Genomic DNA, 15,948 nt, shown 5'->3' with positions numbered 1-15,948 from the left:
CAGGTGGGGACCGGGGACTTGAACCCGGGTTCTTGAGCACTGTGGTGTGAGCGTTTAGCCTGGTACGCCGCCGCCTGGCCCCAGAGATGTCTTTCTGTCTCTCCAAGCCAGGAAACAGGGACTCCAACCTGAGCACAAAACTTTGAAAATCACCCCCTACACACACCACCACGACCACGACCACCGCAAGGTCTAGTCCCGATCTCCAGCCCAAACACATCGAGCGCGGGGACAATACAACGCTGAGGGGCCTCGCAGATTCAGGCCCTCGGAGGTGTCTGTCGTAAATGCCAGACAGCCTCCCGGCACCGTACTCAGCAAATCCAAACTGAGCGTGGGACAGGCAGTTTAAGCGGTCACCCCCTCCCTAGACAGAAAAAATCGAATGCAGAACTAGGGGAGTAGGCCGAGGCCCGTGCGGGGCTGCTCGGCTGGCCGGGCCGGACTGAGAGCCTCCAGGCCTCCTCACCGAAGACTCTGCGCCTGCGCCCGCCCCACCGCCGCGCTCCCTCGCTCGGCGCGATCGCAGCCCCGCGGCAGCGCGCCGTCCGCGTTTCCGAGAGATCCATGGGCAGGAGCAAGGGCCGCGATGACAGATTACGGCGAGGAGCAGCGCAACGAGCTGGAGGCTCTGGAGTCCATCTACCCCGACTCCTTCACAGGTGACTGTCGCCGCCGCGCCCGGCCTCGCTGCGGGGCCGGGACGGAGAAGGGCGCAGGGAGGCCGCGTGGCCGCTTCGTGCGTGTCTCCTCCTCTCCCGCACCCTCCCCAATTCTTGTCTCCAAAATGTCCCAGCATTTAGGTAGCCGGGGCCGTGCTGGCTTTCTCCACCCGTAATCTGCAAGCGTAAGCGAGGTCCTTGCGGAGGGCAGTGTCAGGCCTGCGATGAGTCCCGGGCGGGGGGGGGGGGGGGGGGGCGACGCAAAGTTTCAATGTAACTTCCAACAACCCGAGGTTTTTAGCGATCTAGATGGAAACTGATGCTCGAAACAGGACTAGCGCTCTGCACCCAACCAGCAAGTTGTCCGCTTGCATATTTGCAGCTTCATGGAGGCAGCCGCTGGTTTGGTTAGCGGGGGGCGTCTCCAAAGTTTATGGGGGGGGGAGTGGGGGTTCAAGAGAGCAGGTCACAAAAGTTCTCTGGGATCCGCCTGAGTGTAAGGATTGTGCTTGGAGTTTGTCGGTTTCCTTTTTTTTTTTTTTTAATCTCTTTATATTCTGACCTGCTCTGTTGACTGATTTGCAGTTCCACTGCTGATTCACACAGATTGCTAGATTAGAAAGGATGGGAAGACACCTCCCAGATCCTCTCGCTACGAGCTAGGCGATGGAGGCTCAGCTGTGGTGAATGTCAGCAGGTTAGAAACTATTTCTCATTTTACTTTCCAGAAAGGTGGGCTTTGAGACAAAAGTTTCAGCTGGGATGACAGGAAGCATGAGATTGGTAGGTTAGGCTAATAGAAGGTAGGATTGAGAAGTACATTAGGTATATTTTTGAAAAGAAGAATGACCTGTAATTTTTTTTTTTTTTTTGCCTCCAGGGTTATCGCTGGGGCTTGGTGCCTGCACTACGAATCCACTGCTCCTGGAGGCCTTTTTTTTTTTTTTTCTTTTTCATTTTGTTGCCCTTGTTATTGTTACCATTGCTGTTGCTGTTGGATAGGTCAGAGAGAAATTGAAAATTGAAAGGGGGAGAGAAAGACACCTGCAGACCTGCTTCACCGCTTGTGAAGCGACCCTCCTGCAGGTGGGGAACCAGGGGCTGGAACCCGGATCCTTGGGCAGGTCCTTGCGCTTCGCGCCATGTGCGCTTAACCTGCTGCGCTACCGCCCGGCCCCCATCATCTGTATTTAGTTATGACATTTGGTGATATGGAAAATGCTGCAGGTTAGTCATGTTACTGTGACTCCTCTCGCACATGCACGTCTCAGTCTCCAACCCTTTCTTTGACCAGTTTTCACCCATGATGGTTAGAATTCAGAGTGTAAGCTGTCTTGTTTTGATTTGAATTCCAGCCCCTCTTCCCTTCCTTGGTTAGCTTAGTTATCTTAGCTCCACCTTTTAACCACTGCTTGCAATGGTAGCAAATTTTGTTCTACTTTGCCAACAGGCAGATGATGTCTTTCAGCTCCCCCTGTATAGCTCCAGTCCTGTTCATGTTCTCTCTCGCCAGCAGTACAGCTGTGCTGTGAGGATGTTAAGGGGATGAGTGAAGAGGGGTTTGAGAGTGTCATTAACTGGGTGAGTGTGTATGGAGTCTGGCTCCCTTCTCTATCCATGCTTATATTTCAATGTCTAAGTAAAATAGAATAAAGGGTCAGTTCTTGGACCTACTTGTCTAGTATTTTGAAAATGTAATTGGCATGAACATTTAATAGGCAGAATCAAGAAAGCATAAGATGTGCTCTTTACAATTCTTTGGTTATAAGAAGGTGTTCACAAAGTACTGTGCATGCGTTTATAGAAGTCGCATTTTTTAAAAAATCTTTTTTTATTTTTATTTACTGGATAGAGACAGTCAGAAATCGAGAGGGAAGGGGGTGATAGAGAGGGAGAGACGGAGAGACACCTGCAACACTGCTTCACCACTTGCAAAGCAATCCCCCCACAGGTAGGGACTGGGGGCTCGAACCTGGGTCCTTATGCACTGTAACATGTGCGCTCAACCAGGTGCACCATCACCTGGCCTCCGAAGTGATGTATTTTTAATTCTAATACAATCTTGTGATTTTTTTTTTCAAATTGTACTAGTTTTTTAAATTATTTATTTATTTTCCTTTTTTTGTGTTGCCCTTGTTGTTTTATTGTTGTAGTTATTATTGATGTTGTCGTAGTTGGATAGGACAGAGAGAAATGGAGAGAGGAGGGGAAGACAGAGAGGGGGAGAGAAAGATAGACACCTGCAGACCTGCTTCACTGCTTGTGAAGCGACTCCCCTGCAGGTGTGGAGCTGGGGGCTCGAACCGGGATCCTTAAGCCAGGTCCTTGGGCTTTGAGCCATGTTGTACTAGGTTTTAGTATAGTTAGCAAAATAATTTTTTGTTTGATGGAAGAAAAAAATTTTTTTTTTTGCTTAAGAACTCCAAGCCAAGATAGTAAAAGAGAATATATGAGGAGGAAAGGTAGACAGCATAATGGTTATGCAAAGGGATTCTCATGCCTAAGTCCCATGTTCAATCCCCCTGCACCACCATAAGCCAGAGCTGATCAGTACTCTGGCAAAAAAAAAAAGTGAATTTTTGAGGCATTCAAGTATTTAACAGTACTAGCTGATCCTGTCTCTAATTCTTATAAGCTTTGCAATAAATAAAATGAAATTTCTTGATTTGTAGATGTCTAGGACCCTTTTTAAATTTTCTAATAATTTGTTATTGATAGTCTGCTATATGATTGAAAGATTACAATGTCTAGTCCCACACCGCAGCCACCATCAGAGTTCTCTATTACCATGCTTCCACCAGAGTTCCCACAAGACTTACAATTTACTTGGTTCTGTTTTGTTTGGATTTTGTAAAATCATATTCTTTATGAATCCTCTCAAGAAAAAGACAGACTTTTGGAATTAAATATTTCCATGTTTGCTTTCTTGAAATCTTGGGGATTTTTTTAAGGTTTACCTTTTTTTTTTTTAATTTCTTTATTGGAGGATTAATGGTTTGTAGTCGACAGTAAAAGACAATAGTTTGTACATGTATAACATTTCCACATAACTACTATTTTACTGTGTTATATAGGCTTTTGTGTTGATGCTTTTTTCTTGAAGTGTTTTCGTTTTATCAGAACACCACTCAACTCTGGTTTATGGTAGTGCTGAGATTGAACCTGGGACTTTGGAGACTCAGGCATGAGAGTCTCTTTGCAAAAACGTTATGCTATCTAGCCCCACCCTGTGTTGATGATTTTAGACTTTCAGGTTTTCTTGCCAGGTTTCAGAAACAGCTTAATTTTGTCAGTTTTCCATGGAGCCACCGACTGGTAATTTTCGAACCATTCTGAATCACACTTAATATTGGATTGGGTAAATGTCCAGTGCTACTGATGAAGTAAGTAGGTACACATTAAAACAATAGATGGATGGATCTTGAAGAACCACACTCCGGCCTATCCCCCTGGCCACACAGACCTAGCTAAACTCCAGAATTTATTACTTCACTATTCCCAAAGAACTTTTGGGCCATTGTTGCACTTGGAGCTAAACGCAATCACAATGGTTTCTTTTTGCTTATACTGTAGATTGATTGTACACCGACCCAACCTTCCTAACTAGCCTTCCAAAATATAAATGCATTCTCCACTCTCTTCTTAAAAAAGTATCTTTATTTATTGGATAGAGACAGCCAGAAATCGAGAGAGAAGGGGGAAATAGAAAGGAAGAGAGAGAGAGAGAGAGAGAGAGATACCTGCAGCACTGCTTCACCACTTGCAAAGCTTCCCTCTGCAGGTGGGATTCCACATTCTCCTTCAGTAGTGCTCCTCTTCATAAGGTCCTCCTAAAATAATACAATTGGGTTGTTTCCATTTTTCTATCAGAATCTCTGGCTGTGAAGTTGTATTGGAACAGATGGGTTGACATCAGGCTAACCAAAAGCCAGTTTTATTCTGTTAGATCTTTATTGTTATCAGGACCTCAAAGTAGCAGCTGTGAACATTTACCAGTTACAGTTGCATCTTAGGAATCATCTTGTAATATTGTTTGCTAAGACACACTCCCTTAGAGTCAAAGGCACTTATTTTAATGGGAACTTCCCAGTTCTTTGCTACAATCTTAATAATGGCATTTGTTTGCCGTGTTAGCACACCTTTCAGCTACTGCCTTCATGATCTATGTTCTTGATAGAGGGCTTAACTGCTCACTATCGTCTTTCCTTATATTACCAAACGCTTCTTCATCCCCCACTAGTCCCTTCCTTTATACCCAAATTTATTTATTTGTTTATTTCTTTTTAAATGTATTTTGAGGACAGGTAGATAGCATAATGGTTATGCAAAGAGACCCTCATGCCTGAGGCTCCGAAGTCCCAGGTTCAATCCCCCATACTACTATCAGCCAGCCAGAGTTGAGTGGTGAGGTCTGGTTCTTTTTCTCTCTCCTATCCTTCTCATTAATAAATAAAATCTTACAAAAAAAAAAAAAAAGGTGGGGACAATAATGGGAGTCTGATAGTCAGAGTGGCGGTTAATCTTTACCTACCCCCTTCCAATACATTACATAGTACCTTCCAATACATTACATAGTAATGTATTAGAATGAAATTATTTCTTCAAAATTCAAGAATCATCTTCAGAGTTTAGTACTTTCCTATCCTTTTGTTTAGTCCTCTTAACACTTTGGAATTTCCCCCCTCTGTTTTTATTTCTTTTGTCCACGAGTGAGATCATCCCATATTCGTCCTTCTCTTTCTAGCTTATCTCATTATGATTACTTGAAGCTCCATCTAAGCTGAGGTGAATTCATCGTTCTGTCTTTCTCTCCCCCTCTCTGTCTTTCCCTCCTTTCTCCTGTTCTCTCTGTCCTATCCAACAATGATGACATCAATAACAATAATAATAACGACATCAATAACAACAAATAATAACTACAACAACAGTAAAACAACAGCAACAAAAGAGAATAAATATTTTAAAAAGTTAAAAAAAATCTCTTTGCGTGGTCGGTTTCTTTTTCTGTGTAGAAGCTTTTCAATTTGATGTAGTGCCCAATGGTTAATTTTTGCTTTTGTTTTCATTGTGTTAGGACTTGTGTCATGGAATATGCCTATAAAACTTAGATGGAAAAGAGTTATGTCAATATTTTCCTCTAAGTACTTTATAGTTTCTGGTCTAGCATCCAAGTTCTTGATTCATTTGGAGTTTACTTTTGTGTGTTGTGAAATGTAATTTCATTCTTCTGCACATTTCAATCCAATTTTCCCAACACCATTTGAGAGGTTCTCTTTTCTCCATTTAAAAGTTTCAGCCCTCTTGTTAAAGTTTGTTCGTCCATAGGTGTGGTAGCTTATTTCTGAGTTCTCAGTTCTGTTCCACTCATCCGTGTGTCTATTTTGTTCTCGTACCAAGCAGTTTTGATTACAGTGGCCTTGTAATGCAGTTTGGGATCTGGGAGCATGATGCCTCCAGTTCTGTGCTTTTTTTCCTCAAGATTGCTTTGGCGATTCTAGGTATTTTCTAAATTAAGGTTCCTTTCAGAACTAGTGTTGGCACTTATTACTCTGACTCTCATTTAGTCTAATGGTTTTGGCTATTATCTCTCTTAGGTGTCAAATTAATAAGTTCAAATTCAACTCAGTCTCATTTGCCTATTTCTGATTGTACACTTAAAACCTCTAATGGAAAATACCGTCTTTCAAATAAATCATAGCATATTCTCTGTGTTTCTAGCTTTTTTAAAGTTGTACTATTATCATCTGTAAATTCGAAATGCCACCTATCACTGTTTCAGAATTTTCCTCATCTCCTGCTGTTACCAGTATTACCAGCTTATTTCAGAACCTCATTTTTTTCAGATGATATTATTAACTGTCTAGGTTCTGCTGCTTCTTCTCTTCTTCCTTCTCTATTTGATGTAGTGCTGCTAAGATTTATCTTCTGTGATTAGAAATGCAAATCTGATCATTATGACTGCTGCTTTAAAAGCTACCATTATACATAATAAACTTTCAGCTTTTATCTTCAACTATATTTGGTCACCTTATATTCAACAAGTAAAATAATTTCTTGTTCTGTCCATCTTTCTTACGCTTCTTCACTAATTTCACCTTGTCTCTATTACTTTCACTTGCACTCCTATGTCCCATGTCTACTTACAGTGTGCTTTAAATTACACACTGGCTTAAATGACTCTCGGTGGGTAAGATATGTTTATTTTTCAATGAGACTCTAATGATAGTCTATTCAGTTCTGCTAATTAGTTGCTATGTAATCTTGAACAAATTATTTAAGAGCTCTTTCATCTGAAAATAGAGTGATACTATATTATATGCCAAAGACTTTAATACATATTTTTACATCTTAACCTCATTATATAGAACAAATAAAATTTTTGTCTTTTAATTGCTTAATATAGTTGCGTTGCCAGTTGCTCTTTGGTAAGTGTCTTCACTTTCATAAAATAGAGCATGTCTCATATTTGATGGTGTCTTAAATTTGGTGGAAAATGAGAACTACAGAAAGAAATCATGGTTTTGGTGTGAAAATTAATGGCTCTTTGTGTCATTGCATTGCTAGCACAGATGCTGAATAATGCTTAATAAATGTTAGCTGTTATTGTTGGAGTAAATGGCGTCTAACTTAGAGTCTCATGGAGTTCTTGAAAATGGTAATGCATTCGAATTTATTAGCTTGACCCTTACTTCTTTAATTGTACTGATTTTGCTAGTGCTGGCCATGAAAAGAAATAAGCAATGTATACACACACACACACACACACACACACACACACTCCTGGTCCAAATATATATATATTTGGATAGAGACAGAAATTGAGAGGGGATGGGGAGATAGAAAGGGAGAGAAAGAACGAGACACCGGCAGCACTGCTTCACTGCTCTTAAAACTTTCTCCCTGTACATGGGGACTGGGGCATGAGCCCCGGTCCTTGCACATTGTAACATGTGTGCGTTACCAAAGGCAGCACCCCTAGACCCTCATAAAGTATATTTTATATATATTTGTTGAAAGACAGGTAGGATCAATTATTACAAATTTAAAAGCTTTATTATGATTGTCTCTTAGGACCTTTCTGAGCATAGATAGGTTAGAGATTGCCCTGAGCCTTATTGAGATATGAATCTTGTGAGTCTTTCATTCTCCTGACATTTTTAAGGATGTTTTATGTATTTATTGATACTTCATTTATTTAATAATAGAGACAGAGAAGACTGAGATGCTGAGAGGGAAAGGGGAGAGAGGGAGAGAGAAAGAGAGACACTTGCACTACTGCTTTACCATCTGTGAAGCTTCCTTGCGCCAGGTGGAGACCTAGGGATTTGAACCCCGTCCTTGTGCGTGGTAATGTGTGCACTTCACTGGGTGTGCCACCATCTAGTCCCCTGCTTCAGGTGCTCTTAAACTTGGATTAAAATGAAGGCAAACATTACAAATTTTGCTGATAGTGAATACTTATGAAGGCTTTCTTGAGAATGAAAACCTGAGTCATTTTCATGAATCCTTCGGAGTGTCCCTTCGTCTTTACGTCTAGAGACTGCCAAGGGGCCGGTGCTTCCCAGGCCTGAAGTGGGACACGGACATTTTTCACGAGCTCAGTAGCAGTCATGGGCTGCTTGAATTTTCCTGGTTACTACTCATTCAATTGTTCTGAGTACAAGTTTTCTTTGTTATTCTCCTTCCATTCCTTTAGTTTAGATTTTTTCATTAAAACAAAACTTGAGATTCTAGATACTGACATAGATACATGATGTCAGATAGACGTCAAACTCAAGTAATTTGGTGTTTAGATCTATGATTCATATTGTAATTCTATGAAAGATAAAGATGAACTAATGTGTGAATGAATAAAGCTTGATTTTAGAGATGCTGGAGAATGAAATAGCTAAACTCTAAGCAAATCAGTATCTATTCTGTTATTCTGTCATGGAGATTCTAAATACTTTTAGCCATTTCAAATCTGTGACTAGTACTGGCTTACAGGGTTGTAACATTGCTGAGTGTACTAGTTCCACACCGACACCTGCCACCATTTCAAATCTGTGACTAGTACTGGTTTACAGGGTTGTAACATTGCTGAGTGTACTAGTTCCACACCGACACCTGCCACCATTTCAAATCTGTGACTAGTACTGGCTTATAGGGTTGTAACATTGCTGAGTGTACTAGTTCCACACCGACACCTGCCACCATTTCAAATCTGTGACTAGTACTGGCTTACAGGGTTGTAACATTGCTGAGTGTACTAGTTCCACACCGACACCTGCCACCATTTCAAATCTGTGACTAGTACTGGTTTACAGGGTTGTAACATTGCTGAGTGTACTAGTTCCACACCGACACCTGCCACCATTTCAAATCTGTGACTAGTACTGGTTTACAGGGTTGTAACATTGCTGAGTGTACTAGTTCCACACCGGCACCTGCCACCATTTCAAATCTGTGACTAGTACTGGTTTACAGGGTTGTAACATTGCTGAGTGTACTAGTTCCACACCGGCACCTGCCACCATTTCAAATCTGTGACTAGTACTGGTTTACAGGGTTGTAACATTGCTGAGTGTACTAGTTCCACACCGGCACCTGCCACCATTTCAAATCTGTGACTAGTACTGGTTTACAGGGTTGTAACATTGCTGAGTGTACTAGTTCCACACCGGCACCTGCCACCATTTCAAATCTGTGACTAGTACTGGTTTACAGGGTTGTAACATTGCTGAGTGTACTAGTTCCACACCGGCACCTGCCACCAAAGTTCTGTGCACCGCCCTCCCAGTGATAATCACTATACTTGGAGATTCTGAATTATATCTCAAAGTACATAGTTATGAGAATTAGTAGTGATAATTGAATATTGATGGCGATTCCAGATGGAAAATTTCTTTTCTTTTTGCCATTTCATTTGGAAATCTCATAGAATGTAACTATGTGTAGGTGGAAATTTTTAGTTACAGGATAATGTTATTATTTTAACTGTTTTGATAAAATTACATGAAAATATCTACTGCAGATGTTTCTTTCCAAACTAGAGACAACCCTGACTCTAAAGAGAACGTTGAACTTCTTATCACCTAAATGTTCTATTTAGCTTCTGTTTGTAGAAATGAAAACACAGACCAGGGATCAGTTAATTTCCTGGAACTGCAATAAAGGAAATCATCTTGTGGTAGAATGTATCTTAATAACCTAATCTCTGTGTATATTTTCTTACAGTATTATCAGAAAACCCACCCAGCTTCACCATTACTGTGACCTCTGAGGCTGGGGAAAATGATGAAAGTAAGTTTAAATAAAAAACTCGTGTGGCCTAGGGCCGGACGGGTGGTGGCGCACCGTTTGAACATATGTGTTACAGTGCACCTGGGTTCAAGCCCCCGGTCCCCACTTGCAGGGAAAAAGCTTCACAAATTGTGAAGCAGGGATGCAAGCGTTTCTCTGTCTCTCTTCTCATCCCCTTCCCGCTCAATTTCTGGCTGTCTCTATCCAATAAATAAAGATTTAAAAAATTATTTAAAAGAACACTATGGCTGAGTTGGTGGTGTAGTGGGTAAAATATTAATATATTTATTTATTTGTTTTCCCTTCTTTTGCCTTTGTTTTATTGTTGTTGTAGTTACTGTTGTTATTGATGTTGTCATTAAACAGAACAGAGAGAAATGGAGAGAGGAGGGGAGAAAAAGATAGACACCTGCAGACCTGCCTCACCCCCTATGAAGTGACCCTTCTGCGGGTGGGGAGCCGGGGGCTCAAACTGGGATTCTTACTCCGGTCCTTGTGCTTCGCTTAACCCGCTGTGCTACCACCCGACTCCCAGTGTTTCATTTATTGAGGGGACGGCACACTTCTCAGCTCTGGCTTATGGTAGTGCTGGGAACTGAATCTGTGTCCTCAGGGCATCAGGCCTGAAAGTCTTTCACGTAACCATTATGCTGTCTACCCAGCCCTGGTGTCTGTCACTTATGATAGTGAGTATTTAGATTCATAGTAATTTTCTTTTTTTTTGATTTGCAGGAAAATCTGTTGTGCTGTTTTTCATTTGCATATTATACATTTACTCCTGACTCAACATTGATGTTAATCTTGCTATACTTCACATTTTAAGGTATTGATAACAGACTCTTTCGTTTTTGTCTTTAGCTGTCCAGACTACTCTCAAGTTTACATACAGTGGAAAATACCCAGATGAAGCCCCACTTTATGAAATACTCTCCCAGGAAAATCTAGATGACAGTGATATCTCAGACATTTTAAAATTATTAGCATTACAGGTAAGAAAAATGACATTTTATGCTTTGTAATGGTACTTTTCATCGGTCTTACTTATGCGTTAGTTCAAGAGTCAGAAAATGCTGTTAGGCGCACTAACTAGGGACTGGGTGGTCGCAGCAGGTTCAAGCCCCTCCCCTATCCTCACACTAACTATAGGGGCTGGGTGTTCGCGCATCAGGTTCAAGCCCCCTCCCCTATCTTCACACTAACTAGGGGCTGGGTGGTCGTGCAGCAGGTTCAAGCCCCTCCCCTATCCTCGCACTAACTATAGGGGCTGGGTGGTCGCGCAGCAGGTTCAAGCCCCCTCCCCTATCCTCAGACTAACTAGGGGCTGGGTGGTCGTGCAGCAGGTTCAAGCCCCTCCCCTATCCTCGCACTAACTATAGGGGCTGGGTGGTCTCGCAGCAGGTTCAAGCCCCCTCCCCTATCCTCAGACTAACTAGGGGCTGGGTGGCAGCAGGTTCAAGCCCCCTCCCCTATCCTCACCTGGAAGGGGGAAGCTTCATGAATTGTGAGGCAGGTCTGCAAGTGTTCTGTCTCTGTCACTTAACTCCTGTCTTATCAAATAGAAAGAGAAGAGAGGAAGGAATAAAGGAGAAAAAGGTAATAAAAGGGGCTCGGGCGGTAGCGTGCCAGGTTAAGCACACATAGTGCTAAGCTCAAGGATCTGTGCAAGCTTCCTACTTTGAGTCCCTGGCTCCCAACCTGCAGGGGGGCTGCTTCACAAACATCTGTGATTCTCTCTCCCTCTCTATCTCCCCCCCATTTCTCTCTGTCCTATTCCCTCCCCCTCCAAAAAAAAAAAAATGGCTCCCAGGAGCAGTGGATTTGTGGTGTCTGCACTGAGCGGCCCCAGTGATAACCCTCAAGGCTAAAGTAATTAAATAAATAAATGTCCGCTGGGTGTGATAAATTCATAGTGCAGCCGTCAATCCCCAGTCATAACCCTGGTGGCAATAAAAAAATGCATATGGCTATGCATTGAAACAGCAAAATTCATGTTCTGTATCAATATGGATGCCTATATATACGTGCATAAAGTATCTTGATTTTTGTTTCTCACTATCTTTTAAAAATTAAGAGATGTTGTCCTTATACCTCTGGTTCAAATAGTGTTGTTTTTTTTTTTAACTTTATTTATTTTTTCCCTTTTGTTGCCCTTGTTGTTTATTGTCATTGTTGTTGGATAGGACAGAGAGGAATTGAGAGAGATGGGGAAGACAGAGAGGGGGAGAAAAAGATAAGACACCTGCAGACCTGCTTCACTGCCTGTGAAGCGACTCCCCTGTAGGTGGGGAGCCAGGGGCTCGAACCAGGATTCTGATGCCGTTCTGTACGCTTTCCACCGTGTGCGTTTAACCCGCTGTGCCGCTCCCCGGCTCCCGAAATGCAGTTGTTTTTAAGGAACAAAAAGCTCAATAGGTTCTTTGAGTAGTAACATTTCTTTTTTTTTCCTCGTTACATAGGCAGAAGAAAACCTTGGTATGGTGATGATCTTTACTTTAGTGACAGCTGTACAAGAAAAACTGAATGAAATAGTAGATCAAATAAAAACTAGAAGAGAAGAAGAAAAGAAACAAAAAGAAAAAGAAGCAGAAGAAGCTGAAAAGGTATGTTTAAAAGTGATGTTTTATTTCATTATTTCATTCTTTAAATCTATCTGGGGAAAGGTTTAGTAGGTTTTTTTTTTTTAAATCACCAAAAAAAGGAGTTTTCAGTAAAGCTTTCTTGAATAGAATCTCAGAAGTCCCTCACTTTAGTAGATGTCAGGATGAATAATGACTAAAATGAATTATTAAAAGTTTTGTCAGGCTTACATAAGTAAAGTCAAAAGATAAAAAATATTTTACTTAAGCTCTGAATTTAGAATTACAAATTCCTCAGCAAAGTGATTTTTATTTGGACATTAAATGTGAAGAAAATTTCAGTTTCTGAAATGAAGTAAAAAAAATTAGCTATGATGTCAGTGTTATGAATTGTGTATTCAGAACATTAATACTGATATCATCGACTTCCTTCTCAATAGTGAATAGACGCAGGGAAAATGAACTTTTCCAGAATAAGTACAGGTGTACTGGTATAGATAGAAATCCGAGATTTTATACTTGAAAGATTGACTTTTCTGTGTTCTAAAGAGGCACAGTTTTTTTATTAAGAATATCTTCTAAATTCTTTTCTCATTCCTCTGTTAATTCATGTGATTTGTATTTTCTAAGCAATTATTTCATGGCACTCCTGTTACAATTGAGAATTTCTTAAGTTGGAAGGCCAAATTTGATGCAGAACTGTTAGAAATTAAAAAGAAACGAATGAAAGAAGAAGAACAAGCTGGGAAAAATAAACTAAGTGGTAAGACCTCTTATTTCTGTCTCTTTCTAACATAAGCCTCCTCCCCCATGTAAGTCTACGTGATAGTGTTTTGTTTTTTTTTTCCACATGGTTATAACTTTATGGCTTATCTTTGACTTAATTACAGCATTTGATAGATCCCAAAGAGACAGTTACAGTGGCTTTCAGGATTATAATCCTTAAATGTAATACAATCACATTTGCTTATTTTTCTTATTTTATTTATTTATTTATTTACTTACTTATTTTCATTGCTACCAGGGGTCACTACTGGGTCTCTGTGCCTGCACAATGAATTTGCTGCTCCCGGCAGCTGTTTTTTCCTTTTTCCCCTTCTATATTTGATGTGACAGAGGGAAAATGGGAGAAGAGGGAGAGAGAGGTAGAGAGACACAGAGACACCGTGTAGTACTTTAAAACCTGTGACACTTCCTCCTTGCAGGTAAGCGAGCACTGGGGACTCAGACTCTAGTTCTTGGTAATGTGTGCGCTTAACCAGGTGTGGCACCCTCTTTTCCTAACACTCCAGGGTGGGTGAACTTTTTGGTGATTCCGTTTTAATGCAAATGCATTTCATAAACTACCTACTGAATTTCTCAATTTATTTAGATTCACAAAAAGTTTACAAACTTGCTTTATTATACCTTTTAATAAAAGATTATAAGGAAGATGGAATTCTATTCAGTATTCAAAAATTAAATATTTATTTCTTTTAGGGAAACAACTGTTTGAAACAGACCATAATCTGGACACATCTGATATACAGTTCTTGGAAGATGGTAAGATAATAATGGACTCGCTATTCCACATGTAGCTTAGGAGCTGTTTTTAATATTAAAACATGAAGACCAGAGTAAAGCAGTCTAAATTTTTTCTTCCCAAGGCTACAAAGAAAGATATTTTGAGGAATAAATTCTAATGTTTGATCAACATACACATTGAAACTACGGCAATATATTTTAAGTTTTCTGGTAACTTAAGCAGTAGCAAAGAGAGTGATAATTCTGGTCACAATAACCCCTACAAATGGCAAGCCGCCAATATGACTCAGGTGACTTGTGTTCCCCAAATTCCTAGTGTCAAAATCCCATGGCCTGTCCTGAAGATGGCCTCGGCCTCATGTCTGGAAGTCCTAGCATGCCCTTGGGTCAAAGACCTTATATTTCACATTCCCCTTTCTGTCTTTGAAGCATCTAGTCCATTATGCTTTTCTTCTCCTCGTTCTTCTAACCCTTACTGTCTTTTAGTCTTTTGTCCAGCTGATCTCCATTCATCCACACATCTGGCCTTTTTAATCTGAGCTGTGCTCTTCTTGACACTAAGCAGTTTTTGTTGTGTAGACACATGAGTCTTGTAAAGGCATACTACTGTTTCAGAGGGAACAGGCTGAGCATGAAGATCAAATTCAGCCTATCAATTTAAAGACAAGTTTTTTTGAAACGGGAGGTTATGCGGTAGATAAAGTATTAGGAGTTTCAAGCATGAAAGCCCTAGTCTGATCTTTGGCATTGCTTGTGTCTGAATGATGCTCTGGTTCCCCTCTATATCTCTCTCTGTTTCTCTTCCCTTCTCCCCCTGCCCCCGCCCCCCCATTTATAAAAAGACATTATGTAGTTGAGCTTATATAATGCACTTATCTGCCACTGGTGGAAGAGTTAAACTCCTGGTACAGAACTCATAATCTTAGCAATTTTGTAGAACCGGGACAAATAATTCATTCTAGGAAGGCTTTGTTTGGAGATGGGGGCAGGAGGAAGGGGAACTTTTGGACTGTGAACTGGAAGTTCCTCTAAAACTGTGTGAATGGAAAATAAGTAAATAAAATGTGTGAATCCCTCTGGGGCCCAGAGCTAACTTACCTGGTAGGGTGCATGGTGTGCCATGCTCCGCACAGTCCGGGTTTGAACGTTGGTACCATATGAGAGTCCCAGGCACCAGAGTAGCTCGTGTGCTGTTGTGACTTTTCCTTTCTTTGACAGAAAAAAATAAATGCTAGTCTCAGCTGTTCCAAACAGATCACTGTTGGTATGATGTGCAGTCGTGACTTGGGATTTCATCATTGACAACTCATGCACGTTTGGAAGTTGCGTTCATTGTTGCCCATGCGATGTATTTTTACCTTGGGTGTAAATCTGAAGGCGAAATCTTTTGTCTCTTTGCAGCAGGAAACAATGTGGAAGTAGACGAGTCTTTGTTCCAGGAAATGGATGACTTGGAGCTAGAGGATGATGAGGATGACCCAGACTACAATCCTGCTGACCCGGAAAGTGATTTGACTGACTGACTGAAGGACTATCCCTGTCTGCGGAGAGGCTTGACTACCACAGCATCTGTGGCTATGCTGAGGGGGTGTTAATTTTCCATCCTTTTTTTTCTAAGAAAAAAAAATATTTTTCAGGAGAATATTCTTCTGATAGCTTTCATCATTGAACTTATTAATAAACTGACCGTAAACATTGAAATGTCAGATGTTCAATTCCTCATACTGGTGGGAGAAAGGTTACATACAGTTAGTATTGGAAAAAGAAACGGCCTTTAACACCAAGGCTTAAACATAGGCTTCTGCTGTGCACAAGTGCCAGTTTCTTTATAAGAATTGAAATAACTTGCAATTTCTGTGCTGAGGGCAGGAGTAGTTTTTGGACTTGAAGTGTTGTCACTCATA

The 15,948-nt window shown here is 41.1% G+C and overlaps 1 protein-coding gene across 2 annotated transcripts; it reads left to right on the top strand.

Moving 5' to 3' along the window:
* The first annotated feature begins 399 nt into the window (after positions 1–399).
* On the top strand, positions 400–15,745 carry RWDD1 (RWD domain containing 1). 2 transcript variants are annotated; one of them, XM_060190566.1, is made up of 7 exons: positions 400–662; positions 9,879–9,944; positions 10,803–10,933; positions 12,401–12,544; positions 13,151–13,283; positions 14,000–14,062; positions 15,449–15,745. In XM_060190566.1, the coding sequence occupies exons 1-7, from the start codon at positions 590–592 to the stop codon at positions 15,565–15,567; spliced, it is 729 nt and encodes a 242-aa protein (XP_060046549.1). In that variant the 5' UTR covers positions 400–589; the 3' UTR covers positions 15,568–15,745. The 2 variants fall into 2 exon arrangements, with proteins under 2 accessions (XP_060046549.1, XP_007521100.1); XM_007521038.3 differs by having other exon boundaries at positions 15,446–15,745.
* The last annotated feature ends 203 nt before the right edge of the window (positions 15,746–15,948 follow it).

Source organism: Erinaceus europaeus, chromosome 4 (assembly GCF_950295315.1).
Source record: "Erinaceus europaeus chromosome 4, mEriEur2.1, whole genome shotgun sequence".
Lineage (NCBI taxonomy): Eukaryota > Metazoa > Chordata > Mammalia > Eulipotyphla > Erinaceidae > Erinaceus > Erinaceus europaeus.
This window is presented reverse-complemented; position numbering and strand designations above follow the sequence as displayed.